We start from the raw sequence: 18,558 nt of genomic DNA, 5'->3' as shown, positions 1-18,558 counted from the left end.
TTTCTTTCATAAGGCTACACAAAGCCTTTACATTCTAAAAACAAACTTTGCAAGGAAATGTCAAAATAAAGCTGTTTTCATTTGAAATTTAGCAATTAATAAAATATTTTGCACATGAGTTTTTCTCTTGCCTGTGTGTGTTTGTTCTGAAGCCAGATTGTGTGTCTTCAGATGTTTGAAGAGTTATTTAAAACAAAAAAAAGGTCAGTTTTTCATTAATAAACATAGGTTTGATCACTCTAAAACTAAAGCAAACTGATCTTGAAATTGGCTAAATGCATAAGAGGAAATTAGGACAGATGAACATTTACTCTGAGCGATTTTAATGAAATACATGGACTTTTTATTTGAAAATGGAATTCAGGCTATGATTCAATAAACTAAAATGAAACAAAATGATTAAAACTTTTAGACAAATCATGTAATAAACCCAACATATAATGGTTCTGACTTTTTTTTTTTCCTTTGGTGAGGAACTGATATTCTGTTTATTTTTCTTTTGATGTACGGTGGGTTGGAGGATTTTTTTCCCTTTTAGGAAAAGTGGAAGAAGAAAACGAAACTGAAGAAAGTTATAATTACTATTATTCAAACTCAAACTCAAAATTTAACATCTATTTAAGTAAGATCAGGAATGAGGATCCTCAGTGTTCTCTATATTGCTGTATTTTCAGATGAGAGTCTTTCTCCTTCCCACATTTTAATTGTTCTGTACCCTCATACAATATGTGCTGCAATATTAAGGAAACTGAAAATTTAATGGTTTTAAAGTTTAAAAAACTGGCAATACAGCTATTATTCTATCTCCTTTATTCCAAAAAAGTATGTGGCAGCTGCAATATCTTCCTTAAAAATTCTGATTATTCTTTGGTTGATTGCAAAACATATAATTTTTAAATATTTGACTAGGCATCTTTTTTCACACACTGTTTAATAAAAATTACTCATTTTCATTTATTTTTTTTAATGACCAGCAGCATGATATATTCTGTATCTTGCAAGCTTTAATATTTTCTCCCAACACCATCTTTCACAATATTATTTATATTGTATTAAAATTTGAAATTTCTATCATATTATTTTATTTCTGCCAAAAATATTTTTTTTAAACTTGGAAGAGCATTTTTGCTAATTAAAGGCTCAAAATACAAAATAGAGTTGATTAATAATGAAATGAACTCTCTGAAAGATTGGATTTTCATGGTTTATCAAAATACAAATTAATTTCCAAGTATCCTAGCATATTTTTCTTCATCTTTCAGGATTCTTTTAAAATTGGGCGTTACTAGGGAAATCATCTGGTAAATACAGATTATTCTGTATATGTACCTACTATGTTTGGTGTAATACACAATAATATCTTTAATTATATATATATATATAATTGTGTTGCAGACTCATTTTACAATAAATAGTAAGAAATAGGTGTTTAGAGAATGCATTGCAGATCCTTGTGAGGTAGATGTCTGAAAAGGCTGTAATGACTGCAAGTAAAATCATCCATTTCTCTACCTTGATCATTAAAACCTGGACAGACATACTCAGGTGCATACTTTTGCAGTACTATTTTTACTTGGTAAGACTTGAAAGTGAAAAATGTTTAACAAGTAGGTACCCCAAAATTTGGGGCATTCAAAATTATTAGTCTTTAAGAAAAAAAAAAAAGTGTTATTCATGCCTTGTTATCAAAAAGGAGCGGCCAGAATCAAGGAATGAAAAAAACTTGCTGGAAGACTTCTATTATAGAATTCAGCATGAAAACCTTCAGCTTTAATTCTCAGCAAGAAAAAGACTTGAAATCAGTCCAGGCATGAATATGAGCCTGGCACTCTCTGAGACATCCTCTTTGTTTGTTGTTTCCATAGTAATTGCATTTCAAAGTCAACATGCGTATAGACTCCTTTAGTCAAAATTGGATATTTTATTTTAAATAGTTCTGCTTTACATCTTCAATACTATTTTTCTAGAAAGCAAGAAATACTCCATGTCATGTGTTTGCTCATACAACTGGTATTGGTGAACTTTCCTTTTATTTGTAGGAAATGTCCTGTTCACTGTTAAAAAAGTTACTTATCTCTTAATATTTATTGTTTCTATTTCAGAAGGTTGTCTAGAAATGAAATATAATAAAAGTCACAAAACAATTGATATTGCAGGAATTTGTGTTCTCTGATCTGTACTTTGAAGTGTATAGGTGGCATAGCTCTCATTTAAAAATTAGAGCATTTATCCAGCCTATTTCTTTGTAAGGATGGTTTTGTAGAATTAATGCAAACTTATCAGTGCAGCTCAACAATGCATAGGCAAGTTAATTTTTGTGATAGATGCCTTTGGCAACTCAAGCAGCAACTCATGCAGGGATGTTTTTATCTCTGTTGCTTTCAAGAGGTAGGAAAATGTTTCAGTGAAGATGAATTCAAACTAGTGTCATAGTGGGGAGCAGCACAAGACATCTCTGCTGGGCTCAAGGACTGCTCAGGTTTACCCTGGTGAGGCAATGCATGATTAAATGTAAGGTTAAGATCACCTTTCTTACATCTCACCCTCCTTCAGATGTCTGAGTCTGAGCTTGTTACCTTGTATTTTCTTTCTAGTGGTGGAGAGAAATTGTCACCTTCTGAAAAGGATTAAACTGAACTATCACGGTTGTCTGTTTCAGGGTGAAATGACTGGACACATAGAAGGAGACAAGTGGAATGTACTGCAATCAGCTCTCTTCTGCATTATGTTCCTGAAAATTAAACTTTGTTATTGTTGTTAGTTTTGATACATACTCTCAAACACATTAAAAACAGGATTTGTGTGGCCTCAGCACAGGGCTTCTTTGTTTCTCTCCACCTCGTTATCTTTATCTGAGAATTAAGGCAAAATACACATTTATATGTCATACCAATACATTAACCATTTGCAGTTCTCTAGATGATGTGAAATATTCAAAGCCCAAAATGTTACACATGGAAAGATATTGATCACACTGAAATCAAATGCATGCAAGGACAGTTTAAAAAAACAAAAATATTTAAAAGTCACCCATAAATGTAGCTGTCATGGAAAACACCTGTCACCCAAATAGTAAGGCTGAATTCCTCCAACGTTTTCCAAGAAGTGAAATAGAAAACAGGTGTTTTGCCCTCATGAAATGAAGACAGTCCCAAAAGTAGAGCAAAACTGACACTTACTTCCAGTTCTGGGAGATCCCAAAATACCAGACCTAGAAAACTTGAGACATCACTCCATATAGAAAAGCTACAGGCAAATGTTTTTAGGAATTTCTGAGCTTTGCATCTTTTCACAGGGGAATCTGACATGGCATTTGAGGCAGTGTTTGCTTTTAATCACCATGTGCAAAATAATAACCACATACTGAAAAAAATGCAGACTCCTCAAGAAAACATCCATACAAAAGGGTTTGAAGTCCCTTCTCTTCACCGGCATCTTCTTATTTTTGGTGTAAGGGGCAAGATTAACCATATGTGTGTTGGCAGTAATTTTCACACTATGACTCACTTTCAGTCCTTCTCTCACTCCGTATTTATCACTCCTTAGCGGTGAAGAGATCTTCGGTCATGCTGGTAGGCATGTGCTATCAGGATGCACAATATTGCCCTGCAGTTTCCACGTGTTTAAATGCATTTTACCTAACATAACATTAAATGTGGCTTTGTTTCTTGCGAGTGGAAGATCAGGTTCAAAATAAATTGGCAGTACTTAATGCTAGATCACCCTAAAATTCACTAATGTACACAAAGCTTCCAGCAAACCCTTTTATGTGCCTGACAATGAGGTTATTTGAAAAGTGTTTGAAAAGAAAAAATTATGGTTGGTGTGTCAGTCCAAGTCTGTGGCGTGCAAAAACCCAATTTTGCATCAGTGCAAGTGAGCACACACACACACAAAAAAAAATCCTTTAATTTATAATGTAGCTAAAAACTCCTTGTAGGGAGACAGACACGTTGTGCCTATTATATCTGAACGTGAGCAAATGGGTGACAAAAGAACCTGGCATAAGCAGGAGGGCTTTTAGCATTTTCATGTGTTCTTATAAAACTGGAAGAAGCAGTCTAAAGCTTCCTTAGAGAACTCACTCAGAAATCTTTGCTTCTCCAACCTCCCAAGTGGTCTGCGAAGTCACAGTGCTCAGAACCCAATCAGTCCTTCAGTTTCTGAAATTAGCCTTAGCACTCAAGACCTTCAAAAATTTTATGCAATTTGGGGTTTTTTTGTTGAAACCATACTTTAACTAAAAGACTGGGATGATAAAGTTGTTTAGGCCAAGCCCATCTCATATGACCAGGGAGAATTTAAGATTAATTTAACCATTTAAGTCACAAGAATCTCTTACATCAGAAATATTAAACATATTTCTTCTTAACGTCTTTAATTTGTCTTATTTAATACCCTGCACAACTGATGCACCACTTGCTTTCTAAACTATTTATTTCTGGTGTATTCTATATGTTTGTTCCCTGGCCTGGGGAAAAGAAAGGATTTCCAGGAACACACCTGGCCATTCATTTCTTTCAAATGTTTTTCTAGGTATATTAAGCCTCCCAGAACCTATAACTGGTGCACAAATAATGTTTTCAGTATTCATGTGAATAACCTCAACAAAATCTGCTTTGTTACCACCCATAAAATTGTTAAGCTTTTTTTTTTTTTGTTCCAGACCTTTGCTTTTTCTTCTGAAAAGTAGAAAATAGGCTTACTTTTTTAAATCTGTAAAACATACTCCAAATCTTTGTGTCTTTTGCTTTGTAACTACTCTAAGGATCATGCTGTCAAATATCAAGGAGGTATACGTTGTATTATTTGCACTGTTGTGCAGTAGAGACCAGATGCCTGGTGACATCCGTGCTGAACATACCACTGGCTGCAATTGGGCAATATTTAATCCACTTTTGTCATAGGAATTTCAAACTAAAGGCTCTTGTTGTTCATTTCCCTGCCACCTCAATGGCCCTTGGCAGATGCACTATGGATCCAGGAAGAGCAAGCTTGTACAGACACTTCCCTGAGTAATTTCCCTTCCTCAAAGAATTTAGGGTTCCGAGACATGGTGCATTCATGTTCTATGATTCTGTGGCTTATTCTTTCCTGAATTTATCTGGTCAGTTTTTGAACTCATGAAAATTTTCAACTACAATGAACATAGCAGCTTAACTATGACTTGTAGGAAGAAAAAAGTCTCTTTTTGCTTGTTTCAAACACACTGCATTGAGTAGGAAAATGAGAAAAATCACTTATAATTCACTGTCTCTTTGTTACTCAAAACTGTCAGCTATTATCAGAATAATTTTACATCGGAAGGACTTTTCTTTCCCCATTTTTCCAGATGCCTAATGTCTTACCAAGACATTTTGTTCTTTATTCAGAGAGTTTTCAGTCTGAGTAATAGAGTTTCCTATCCACCGTTTGCATTGAAGTGAAATTGAATGTCAAGGTCTTATTTATATATTTATTTAACTGTGGATTAATTAGTGAAGTTCTAGAGAGAATGCAAAATTCAGTACGATTTGATTCTTCATTACAGTCATTATTTGGAAGGCAAGGGGGGAAATCAGAGACCACATATTATATTTGAGTCTTTCATGCAGCTGGGCCTTTGAGTACTGTCACACAGTTATGGAAGGTTAATAAGATTTTTTGAACTCTGAACAATATATGTCTTTTCCACTTATCTTTCACATGCTGCAGAGAGGTTTAAATTAATAGAAACGTGAGTGGAGCTATTATAGTTGTCTTCTTTGTTATCTGCATTTTCTCCCTGCACTGATCTGGGAATGAAGGACCACGTGATCTCCCCTCTGTAGAGCTGGGGAAGCAGAAGGAAGACACACATCATTCTGTGGACCCATTGGGCTTGCAGGTCATCTCCTCCTTGCCCATTCCAGCACATTCCCCTGCTTGCAAATCTTAGAATAATAAGCAGACATGAAGGTAGCAATCTGGGAATTAGAGAACAGTTGCTTTCCACAGCTTTCCTTCTCTCATTGTAGCTCATGGAAGATGTCTGTATGTTGTATATTGTAGTCTGTCAGCACGGTTTTAACCAATTTGCTCCTTCTTCCAGAGTTACCAAGATAAGCGGGGTTCAGGGGAGGCAAAAACTGCAGAAATCATTAACAATAACAATCACAAAGTTTGAGGGGTTCTCTGAGGTATCTGGAAGTCTAGCCAGCTAAACTTCTTCTCAAACTGAAATGAGGTGAAACTTACTGCAGGTAAGGATAATATTCAAAGGAGAATCTGAAAGCAGCATATGATATTGATTTCTTCTGTACATATGTTCTTTCCATTAGAACTGGCCCCATTTAGTCACATTTTTGTGAGGTTTATTTTTCATTGTAAAAGATATTCTGTAGGTGTGTAAATTTCAGGGTCTTTTGCCATCTACAAAGTTTTTATTTACCTCAGAAAATCTCTCAGATAAATTTTAAAAAAACTGTAGTATTCACCTCGCCGCTTTTGAGTATTTAAAGGACTTTTTGGTAGCATGCTGAGAGGATCAATTTAAGAATAAAATAACGTGTGGTTGAATTTCAGAGAAAAATATGCATTTGAACTGCTTATTTGATGTACAAGTCCACCTTCTACCTATAAGAAAAAGCTAGGTTTAATGGAAGCCCTGCTGCTCTTGGTCCAGAAGAGGTTATATGAGGTGACCTCATCCTCCAAGGGTCCCAGCTGATTTATATCCCTGTACCTGTCCCAACTGATTCTCTCATTCATTTTCCAAATTTAGTTTTTTGACACTGCACAGCTGTGTTTGCCTTACCACCAGCAGCTGCTGAGACCTGCTCTGTGCTAAATGTCACTCTCATGGTTTTTAATACACTGTTGATTATCTGTTTGCCAAAGTGTACACACACAGAAAACCAACACACAGCTACTAGCAGTTTTTATTCTTTTTCTGTTTCTCTGCAGAGCTGGATAAATGGAACAGGACAAGTCTGTAAGAAGCACCTAGAGTCACTTATTAGATACTGGTTCTGAAGATGAGCCCAGCACCACGGGCACCCCAGGAGGAAGCTTCCCCCAGTCAACTTGCAGAGGCATCATTGGAATCAGAGGACACTGGAACAGAGGAGGGAGAGCACAGGCTTTTAATTGCAAGAGTAAAACCCTGCAGTTGGTTGGGACACAGCTGTGGGGAACCTGTCATGATGGCAGAGGATGCAGCTTTGCAATATGGGGGAGTCAGTCCAGGAGAGCTCCAACAGAGCAAAGGCTCGTGTTGCTTCTCCCCTAGTTGTTTCCACCACTAGTTTTGCACAGGGTAGATTGTTTGTCTGATCCCTCAGCAGGCAAGTTTCCCTTGGAAAATTAGTAGAACATTAACCCAGAAAAGACATGAATAATTTCCTTGTAGGTTGCTGACAAACCTTCAGTGCTTCCAACCTCAGTGAGCTCCTAGGAGAGACGGGATTTCCCGAAGCAGCACACTCTTATCCACCTAGTTAAAGCTGGGCCTGCTATCAAGGCCACAGGTATGAGCCACATAGTACTAAGAAATTGTATGACACTTTTCCTCTGAAAGTTGATAGGAAAGCACTCAGACTCACTTACCAAAATTTCCACTCTGCCCGGCATGCTCCCAAAAGCCAGAAGTCAGGCCACCTTTCAGCAAAGATCTGAAAGCAGAGGCGAAGTGTAAGTGGAGTGTAACAAAACTGTAGAAAATACTGCTTCAGCATCCCCCTTATATGCTGTTCTGTCATCAAGATTGACAGGTATAAGGCAAGTTTTGTGAAGACTATAGATGGATAGATTGGTAACTACTTTTGTGGTGCTTGCTATCTTCAGTCTGTAACAGGGAGAAACTGGCTTTGCCTTCTGCTATAGTTTCTATACTTTCATTGCTCTGATTGCATCCGCACCTCTTCTCCCTTGCTTTGGCCTGCAGATCAATGATATTTTTCTTACTCCTAGAAGTTGCCTGTAATATTTGGCCTATGTTTTCATACCAGTCTGACTATATGTTTTCTGATGCATTAAGTCTGTATCTAGGTCTCCCAGTATCAGATCAAAAATAACATGGCTCATAATAAAAGCATTGATCAGATAGTATTCACTAGTTCATATAATCTGAGCCCACTGGTTTATCAGACTGAATTTCCTGGCTGGTTAATAGACTATCTGTCTTTCCATTCTCTAATTGTCAACTGGTCCTTGTACTTATCCACCCCAAATAACCATATCTTTTTTTTTTTTTTTGTCTAGACGATTCTGATTTCCACTGGTAATTGGGCAGCATCAACTTTGTCTATTCAGCCTTTGTTAAAACCTCCACAGTTTTATGCTTGACTTTTAACCACAATTAAAATTATTCTCCACTTCCCCATCCCAATTTTTTTCCCCCACTCAACACAGCCAACTAGGCCTAAAATCCCCACAGAATTCCCAAAAAGTATTAACAAGCAATACTGAGGGATACTTCCTTCATGGTGCCATCCAGCTATCAGAACATTTTAAAAGCTACTAATATTACTTGAAACTTTGATTGCTTCAGTATTAGCAGCCCAGAAGGGAAATTACTGTGACATTCTACAAAAGGAAGACATGATATTTTGCAGATCAGCCTACTCAGCTCTGAGGAAATAAAGAATTAATTTTATGAGGTAATGTGAACATCCATTCAATGCTGTTGTTTTTCACTTGGAATGTTCCTTGTCCATAACTACATCAGAAAGCCACAGGCTGTGACTACATGAAGTTCAGTTTAGCATTGCAGCATAGTGTTGAAAATCTGATTGTAACACTGCAAGCAAGCCAGCAGGTGAGCTTCAGGAAGACTTCTCGCTACTCTGGGAGTTTTCCTTCTAGTAACTCTTGACAGGTCTATAAAGCAAGAGGGGCGTGTGTTGCTCCTGAGTCACATTCCTGATTCAAAGCTTCTCATTCATACCATTTCGCAGGGAATTCTGTGGTTAACCAGCTGCTTAGGAAACTCATCATATGACAACTCTCAAGACTCAGATCCTTGTTTTGTAACATTGAACATAAAATCTCGTTTGAATATTAAACCAGGGTATTGAATGTATTTGTATGTATGGCTTTCTGCATAAATATAATTCGAGGGATTTTCTGGTTCAGTCTGAGGCTCCACCTCAAGTTTCTCCCAATCTCTGTAGCTTTTCAGTGAAAAATTTAAAATATCATCAGAGATGGGTCTCTCCTCATGTGTAGTATTTTTGTAGTATCCATGGGAGGAACAGTAAACAAAATGGCAACGTTTCCCAAAGAGTCAGGTACAAATAAAATAAAACAAAACAAAACAAAACAAAATAAAATAAAATAAAATAAAATAAATGAGTAGCATTTCTACGAAAAAATCTGTTTTACAAGCCTAACATGGAAACCAGGGGAATCAGCTAAAAGATAGTAAACATCAGAGTATGGTTAGTAATATTTTTTGAAAAAGCAAACCCTTGCCCTTTGCCCTTCTTGCTCCAGGCTCCCCCATCACAGGCTCCCTGGAAGCAGGATTCAGAGATAATCCCCTGAATACATGAGGCGTAGAAGCCAACAGGATTAAGGCACCTCGTGCTCCTCAGCATGGTCATGTGATGACCTCCTGATCCCGGCAAAGGCATTGTTTCCCAGCAAGGTTCTCACTTCATTTGCCTATATGTTGTTCTTGCCCTCCCTAAGCACAAGGAAATAATTCACAAAGCTTTTTGTAAGAAACAAACCCAAGAAAACCACCCTTACTGATAGCAGTAGTAGCTGAAAAAAAAGAAGGAAATTCATGTGCGATTTGCCCAGCAGTAAAACAACAGTTGTCCTCTTGCAAGGGGCAACTTCAAAGAATGTCTAACTTCTAAATCTGCTCATGCAGCTCTGTCAGCTCTGCTCAGGCTAATGTACAAGAAGAAAGAGGTGGGTGGTCTGGAGGCTGCCCAGTAACATATTGAGTAAAGAACACAGATATGGTGTTTGCAAACTGCTTGATGGGAGAAAAACCCGAGTCAATGGTTTTTTTCCTGATCCAGAGACAGCTGCTCCAAGGGCTTTCTGAAAATCTATTGGTAGATTGTCTGTGTTCCCCACAAAACTGTGGAGAAGACTGTCATGCAGAGTTCTGTGTGTCATCAACTGTGAAAACACTATCAATTCTAGGAGAAAAAGGTCATTTTCTTATGAAAAATATATTACTTCCCTCACTTCCCTCTGCCACACTCCAATCCGAGAAAGGCAGTTTACACTGAAATGTAAAAATACCAAGCCATATAATTTGTTCTGTTTCTGCCCTATGTTCACACTTAATCTGAGCACATTTTGGTTTCGCTTCCTGTTAAAAAAAAATAGGTTGCTCACAAATTCTTTATTTTCTCATTTTTAGGTACACTGTTCTTCCTATTTAACTGACTAGACTCTTCCAGGTCTTTTTTTTTAATCAACCATTTACTCTAAAGCATATAAACAAACTAGGAATCCTAAGAACTTACAGTTGATTCTGTGCCCAAATTTTAATTTTACTTCCTCTCCAACTGCCATGGGAAAGCAATCATGTGCTAGGCAGAAGGCAAAAGTTTATAATAGATGCCTGTATTTTGAAACTTGTAGAGGGAGGGGGGGAAAGTCAATTGGCTTTCACCTAGAACATGTGATAATGAGATTAACCCTGAAGTGTATTTTGTGTGTAAATGCATCTCATGTAGGAATGGGGAAGGACGTTGAAGGGTGTGCTGTAGCAGAAGTCAGCAGTGAAGCATTCCTGGTGGAGGGGAGGAATTCCTTTCACACGCAGGCCTTTGGAGGGGTCAGAGAGAACACTCCATGCACTGAAGCATAACGCTGATGCTTTCCTGCTGCTCTGTCAGTATGCTGCTGTTTGCCCTGGGTTTTCTGCTAGTCATCCTTCAGCCGTCCACCGGGCAGTTCCCCAGAGTCTGTGCGAACGTGCAGAGTCTGCTGAGCAAGGAGTGCTGTCCCCCCTGGGATGGAGACGGGTCCCCTTGTGGGGAGCTTTCCAGCCGAGGGTCCTGCCAGAACATCCTTCTCTCTCAGGCTCCACTGGGACCACAGTTCCCTTTTTCAGGAGTGGATGACAGAGAGGAGTGGCCCTCTGTATTTTACAACCGGACATGTAGATGTGAAGGCAACTTCATGGGATACAACTGTGGGGAGTGCAAATTTGGTTTCTCAGGGTTCAACTGCACTGAAAGGCAAGTGAAAACAAGAAGAAACATCTTCCAGCTCACCACCAGTGAGAAGAACAAGTTTCTTGCCTATCTTAACCTGGCAAAGAACATCCCTAGCCAGGACTATGTTATTGCTACTGGCACGTATACTCAGATGAACAATGGCTCCAGCCCCATGTTCAGAGACATCAACGTGTACGATCTCTTTGTGTGGATGCATTATTATGCCTCTCGAGACACACTCTTAGGTGGCTCCAATGTGTGGCGGGACATCGATTTTGCCCACGAAGCCCCCGGTTTTCTGCCTTGGCATCGGGCCTTTCTGCTGATGTGGGAACGTCAGATCCAGAAGATAACAGGTGATGAGAACTTCACCATCCCCTACTGGGACTGGCGAGATGCAGAGGACTGTGTGGTCTGCAATGATGAGTACATGGGTGGCAGACATCCCACCAACCCTAATTTGCTCAGCCCAGCATCAATTTTCTCCTCGTGGCAGGTAAGAACCAGCCAAGGAAAGAGGAAGGGAATTATCCTACCTGATTTTAGGCACATAGGTGAGGTGCACAAAATGGGAGCTTAGTCACACTGCCTGCCCTTAGATATTACTAGAGAGAAAGTAAGCAATACCAGAAAGCAAGTCAGATTTTATGTGGACCTTGCCTTCATTTAGAACTGTTCATATGTAACTTTGACTCATTTCTTTCTGACTGTAGGATTTAGGTTGTTTAATTAAGAACATAAAAGTAAAGTGGAAGGGGGAAAGCTATGCCTTAGTGTCCAAATATGGCCTTTATCAGCTTAAACATGCTTGGTTCTGGTGTGCCAGTCAGGTCAGAAGAAGCAGGATTTATGCACATGAATTTCTAGCATGCAACCATTGCAAAGCAATAGGTGACTGAATGATGGAAATAGAAGCAAAGGGTTTTCAGGCGCTCTACCCCTCTCCCAGTGTATTCCTCCTATCCATGAGTTAAAAACTATCAAATTAAACTAACCTGCTTTCAATGTTAAACAAACAGACAAATAAGCAAACCAAACCTTTAGAGCAGAGAAGAATCAGCTCTGTAATTCACAACAAGAGTTCAAAGAAATAGCAGAAATAATCTCTGTTGCTCAGAGGAACTGAGAGGCAAACTCAATAGCAATTCCTGCCAATTAAAACCACTTCAAATTAGCCCAGAAAGCACAGGGAAATTACATATATACATGAGTGATAAGGTGTCATGTAGCTGAACTATAGTGTGCTGTTCTGACACTGAGAGCTTTTTCTTGTCTCTTGCTCATCACTGCCACATTGCCTAAAATACAGTGACAAAGGTCTATTAGCTTCAATAGACACACTCCATCATGACAATAGCAACAGTTGCTTCTGGCATTGAAGTCTATGATTATGGTCGTCTAAATCTATCCTCTATTTATTTCTGTAGCAGCAGCCCAAATGAAGGCTGGGCAGTTTCAGTGATTTACCAGAGACAAATTCAGGCAGCTCTGGGATATTCTGGCATATTACAAATCAGCACCCAACTGGGCTTACTGGGCTGGTTGGGCTGTATTTAGTCTTGATTTGTGCTCTCTGAATAATAGAGGGTGGGTATATCTCTAAATTCAAGCATTTGGAGATACAGGAACAGAACAACTTAGGCTACTCTCGGGCATACCTTTTTCTCCCTCACACAGGTACTTTTCAGGGACCATTCCCAGAAGAATGCTTGCATAGAGACACTGTTTATGAGACTAAAATTATTTTACTGACATAGACATGGATTTTTTGATGTCACTTGGCCTCAGTGTTGGAGAAATTTCCTGAAGACATTTAATTTAGTGTAGGCATAGCCATAAAATAGATTCAGAAACAAACATACAGTTTCATCCCATTTTCTAAGATTCTTCTTATTTCTAACACTTTTAATCTGCATCAACTCTATTAGCTTAATTAGATTGCATTATCAGGAAGAAGGGGATCTTATGTTGTTCTGCACTGAGCTGAATAAATGATTGTGTGAAAATTGTACATGTGGTAAAGTGGATTAAATGAAACCAGAATTGCACTGATTACATGTGTCAAGTGGAGCTATCAATACAGTATATAGGATGAGATAACCAAGGTAGCAGGAGGCAGGTAATACAGAGAAATCAGCAAGCTGCTGGCAGAATTTTCTGAAAGACATGCAGTTGTCAGATAGTTGCATTTAGCTCATTTTCTTTTACAAAGGTTTTATTAATTGTATCAAGATTCTTAAGATATTTCCATCCTGGTAATAACTGCTCAGAAAATTTATTAGAAGCATTTAATATATTTAAGAAACAGGTTTATAATTTTTTATTTAAAGTTAGTACCCACTAATATATTCTTAAAATAAAGATTTTTTTAATGGAACAAGTTGGTCAAGGAGATATTTTTGTGTGACTTTAATAGGTGCAGGAATAAAAAATATGCTATATTTAAAACTCATTCAGTGTCAGTGTACATAGGTAAGAGCACCTAAGTAATTTGCTGACATTTTCCACATAATTTCTGAAAATGCTTATCACTTGTATTCTTCAGCCACTTCTGGAAATGTTAAAATTTTATCAAAATTTCCAAAATAAGCAAAAACTTTACCTTCAAAGGGTATTATTTCCCTCTAATATCTTCTATCTATTTATGGCTCTCCCGTCTTATCTAGAGAAGGAATGAAAAAGATTGAACAGATCTGCATTTTCAGTCAGTGAGTTTGGGATAAAGATATTTTTTATTAACCTTGAATCCAAATTTAAACAACTGCTTAATAGGGAATAACAGTCAATACAGTTCCTTCAAGTAGCACAAAGTAAGAGATCACTCTAGAAAATCAAAAGGGAACAAAAATAGCCTTAGCTTGAACCGGAAAACAGCCACGGATCTGCTGCAGAATGCTCTGATTATCTCAGCTCTGTAGCTAAACAGCATGAGTACAAAAAAAAAAAAAAAAAAAAGGAGGATCCAGAAATGTGAAGGAATTTAGGCTTTTAATGAGCATTCGAAATAAAAAGAGGGCAAGAGAAACCTTTGAGTAGCACATCAAAAATATGGTCTCCTTTTTAGAATTTTAAGTTTCTTTCCAAAGCAAAACAAAACAATACCTGCTATGTTAGGAAATGGTTTAGATTTATTTTAAAAAAGGTAAAGTGCCTACTCGCAGAACAGCATCCCTCTTCCTTTTTTTTTAATCCCAAAGAAAGGAGAAAATACTTTATTCCATTGAGGAGTTGCCATGGCAACATGGATACCCATGGATACATGCAGAAATTTTTGCTTTCACCTTACTTTTTCTTCAACATGCTACTGTTACCACTTGGCTAAGTGAATTATCCATCCACATTATTCTCATGTTTGTCATCTAAGTGACACTTCTGATTCCTGCCTCTTTTTTACCAGAAAGACTATCAGGAATCTTTACTGGATTTGTTTGTTTGCTTATCTCATGTTTTAGGGTGGGTGGGAAGGGTTTTCTCATGTTTTCAGTTACTTGTTTGTTATGATTCAAATGTTACACTCAGCATTAGGGCTGCATGAGACATACTAATGCTTTGCAATTCTTGCAATTCCATGTCAACTTAACAGAAAACTGTATGGGAATTGGAGCTATTCCATGACATTTTGAGAAATTTTTTGTTGTTGTTGTTTTAGTGATCTTTTCTACAATTATTCAAGATAATGGATTTATTAAAAAAAAAAAAAACCAAACTAGTTGAAAATGTCCCTGCCCATGGCAGGGGGGTTGGACTATCTGACCTTTAAAGGTCCCTTCTAACCAAAACTGTTCTATGATTCTAGATAGTAGGAGACGAAATTCTGTCTTCTACAACAGGACTAATTTCGAGAAACAGCTGAAGTCAATGGAGTTGCAAATGCATAAAAGCCTACTGCAAATAAAAGCAGAATCTTTCTGCTGGTAGTTTAGAGTCTGGGAATCCCCACAGTGTGCTAGACATAGGATGAAGAAAATAAAGCTGGAGAATGTAAGTGCTATTTCAGTTTGTTGTTGTGGTAAGCAGGAAACACCACCAACTTCAGCTCCCTCTCTTCTGTCTCTCCTAAGACTTGAGAGAAGCAATTGCATAACGTGGAGAGCTGGCTGCTCTTGGATGTGCTGGGGTAAGCCTGCTGCCAATTCTTTGTTGCAAGCATGGAAGATTTCCCTCAGTACTTCATTCCATATCACCCTGAAGAACCACTTACACAAAAGCAAAGCTACTACAAAAGAGAAACAAGTTACACAAATAGAAAATGGATAAAATGCTTCTGAACTAATAATGACTACTTTAGATCCATTACCTGAAAACATGACTTCATAAGAAATACGAATTCTGCTATTCAGACATAGTTATTTAATTCTAAGTACATTTTATCAGGGAGCTGTATTGCTGGCTGAATAGTCTGACAGCATCATTTGAAACATTATTTTGCATTTATCTTTAAAAACTGCAGGAAATTTTCAGAAATACAAACACCAGAAGCCAGTACTTCTTTATTCTTAAATCAACCAAAGACTTACCTTCATCTGCTTGTGGACACCCAAAGAACTCACAAACTCAATGACTATTTTTTTTTTGCAACTTAATAAGCTGTGATGCCAGGTACAGGCTGGTACATTAAAAAGCAAGAGCCCAAATGCAGGAGGTAAATATAAAGAAATAGTTTGTGAACTCTATTCTCTAATGATATGCTTACATAGATTATAAATTTGAAACATTTCCTGTTAGGAAGAGGTATTTCTTCACATGCCACCTCATGACCACAGCAGGAGGGTATCAGGATCTGTGCACAGCAGAAGCAGCCACTTGGGTACCCTCAGCCTCTATGTCCCTGTGATTTGCTGCCCATGGGGTCATGTGTGGGTGACAGTGGAGCTGGGTCCCTGGATGCTTGGCTGTCCACTAGTGTATAGCCATGCTTGCTCAGGAGTCATGGGAATAAAAGATAAAGAACATACACATTCAGAGGTGTATAAATCAATAGCTAGATTAATTTCATTAAAACTGGGGTTTGTTAATAATTCACCAGCAGAAGAAGCCTACCATCTCTCTCTCTAGAGAGAGGTGTCTGAGTGATTTCACAGTAGACATGGAGACAGCAGCAGTGATGGTACAGCTTGGAGACAGCCAGGGAGCAGGCAATCACGGCCTGTCAGACCAGAAGGTGTTAGCGAATACTTCATCAGTACTTGTTAATAGAGTTTTCTACTCTGGCCCAGCACCATTTTGAGGTGCTTAATGGGGTGTAGGTTACCCCCCAAATTCTGGACTGTCTCCAAGCAAAAAGGTGAAACTCAGCCAGCTTTTACTGAAGGCTGAGAAAATACCTTGAAGGCTCCAGGTTAGTTCCAGTGCTGTCAGTCCATGTTGGTCTCATCTCCTTTTAGCTGAGTTTCACAGTTTCCTCAGTTTATGTATGTTCCATAAGGGGAAGAAAGACAATTAAGGACCTTACCCTTTTAGAAGACGTTAGAATTTCTTCAAAGCTTTGCTTTCCATATTTTCTTTTCTTTCAGTCCTCTGCCTGTTTAACTTTTCCATTCCTGCCAATATTCAGCAGTACATGAAGAACCAGATATAAATATACATAATCTCTTAAAACCCTTTTGGTCTGCTACAGATACAGCACCTTTCAAAGTTCCTCCTATAAAAACAAGGTCCCAAATTACAGCTTGTATCTGGGGATTTCCTTGCGTTTTCCCAGTTTGGTGAGTAAACATCTTCTGGATTCCACTTAATTAGGATTAAATTATGCCAGGCCCTAATGCAGCCAAAAAAAGAGTAAAAATTAAACCTCTTTATAGCTGCCAAATGTTTTAAACCCAGTGTAAGACCTGTGCTTTAATGACATTCCCAAGCAGGGTTGTGAGAGTAAGTGGAGAAAGACAGAGAAAGACAATGAATCATTGCAAAATCTCTTTTGGCTCCATAACAGGACCCAAGGCTCCAAATCAGGAGTTCAGACTTCATGTAGGACAAGGCAAGGTGAGGGGAGGTGTCAAGGAAGGCCATGAAGTCACATCACATCTCTGTGGCTGGCACACATCAGCAAGTTAAGTGGTTGCTCTGACTGTAGTCTGAAGTGATTCTTTCAGACTATATAATCTGCAGCTCAACACTATGAAAATATGCTGGTAGAGCTTCTGGAGGGGGGCAGATCCCTGCTCAGGGGGCTCAGAAGACAAGCAGAGCAAGGAACCAGTTCTAAAGGACACAGAGGTGTGGATTAGCCCTTTGAGTGGCTCTACTGCCCCAACTAACTGAGGAACTTCGGATCACTTTGTAAGTGAGCACCTATTTCAATACCACAGAGAATCCTCTTTTCCCAAGCATTCAGGTATATATTACCAGTGTTGAATGCCCTTATGAGCACAGATCTAATAGGCGAAAGTAACCCCAAGAAATCTGTCACAAAATTCCCCAAGCTTTGAATTTAGAGACAGCAGGCAAAAGACTGAACATTGTTGAAGTGTTCTGTAACGCAGTTCCCTTTATTTTGTCACAGGGCCTGGTCTGTGCATGCAGTTGCAAAGTAAAAGACAAAAGACTTTCCCATTTGCCAAAGGTGTGAGACAGCCTCTACAGTCTGTTTTCTAAGAAACACTCCGAAGAGCTCTGTTCAAGATCTCAGCTGCAGTGCACAGAGGGATATTTTTTGCTGGGTGCTACAAGGTCCAGAGGCAGTGCTGCATATTCTGGACTGCCATCTACTGGCATTTGCTCAGCTCACTATTTACATAATCCTTTCCTCAGAGTATCTTCCGAACAGTTTCCCTGGAGCTGAGGAATTCACACAGGCAGGTGCAGCTGGAATTTGAGGATTTGTCCAGGATGAATTGAGGAATTTGCTCAGGACTGTGCTAAAAGGGGAAAAAAATCATGCTTTAAACCAACATCTTTATAGTAAAAAGAATTCCTGCTGAAGGAAAAGAAGGCAATGATGTGACCCATTTTATGTATCCTTTATGCAGATTACATCCAGAAAGAACCATTTGACTGATCTATGTTGTATTATCACTTACACATCACATGACAGTTAAAACAACAAATTATCATTTCAGGATAGATGCTTAATTAATATCACCTAGGTTAAATCTTTCTGGAAAACCATCCTGCTTAATTTTATGACCAAGCCTTAATTTTTAGTTCAGAAAAAGAAAAAGCAAAAGGTTACAGACAAGCATTTTTATTCCTGGCACTTATGTTGGCATTTCTTGACCATGATTTACCAAATGCCTTGTGGCATCTGGCTTCTGTTTAGGATGAATTTAGTTAGTCAGACAGTTAACAAAGGCTACACTGAAACATAAATGGAAAAAAAAAAATAGCACTCTGATTTATAACCCTCATGACATTAACAATTACATTAAATCCCCCTGAAATAGATAAACAGAACAAAGGGGGAAAGTTTCTT

General features: G+C 38.3%; 1 protein-coding gene and 2 long non-coding RNA genes across 3 annotated transcripts in view; 2 read left to right on the top strand and 1 right to left on the bottom strand.

The window, feature by feature from the left end:
* The window catches only part of LOC121662649, a 787,841-nt gene that overhangs the window by 297,698 nt on the left and 471,585 nt on the right, over positions 1-18,558 (top strand). The window lies entirely within an intron of this gene.
* Positions 6,969-9,500, bottom strand: LOC121662651. The gene is made up of 3 exons (XR_006015363.1): positions 9,427-9,500; positions 7,567-7,631; positions 6,969-7,074 (listed from the first exon to the last, which is right to left on the bottom strand). It is a non-coding gene; the product is annotated as an uncharacterized LOC121662651 (long non-coding RNA).
* TYR (tyrosinase) overlaps positions 10,657-18,558 on the top strand; it is a 41,978-nt gene continuing 34,076 nt past the window's right edge. The window contains exon 1 of the mRNA XM_042024030.1: positions 10,657-11,643. Coding sequence (XP_041879964.1) covers positions 10,801-11,643 — 843 coding nt within the window. The 5' untranslated portion in view covers positions 10,657-10,800. The remainder of the gene's footprint in view (positions 11,644-18,558) is intronic.

The sequence above is a fragment of the Corvus kubaryi genome, unplaced genomic scaffold (assembly GCF_017639235.1).
Source record: "Corvus kubaryi isolate FWS band 111438036 unplaced genomic scaffold, C.kubaryi_AGA036_p1.0 37260, whole genome shotgun sequence".
Lineage (NCBI taxonomy): Eukaryota > Metazoa > Chordata > Aves > Passeriformes > Corvidae > Corvus > Corvus kubaryi.
This window is presented reverse-complemented; position numbering and strand designations above follow the sequence as displayed.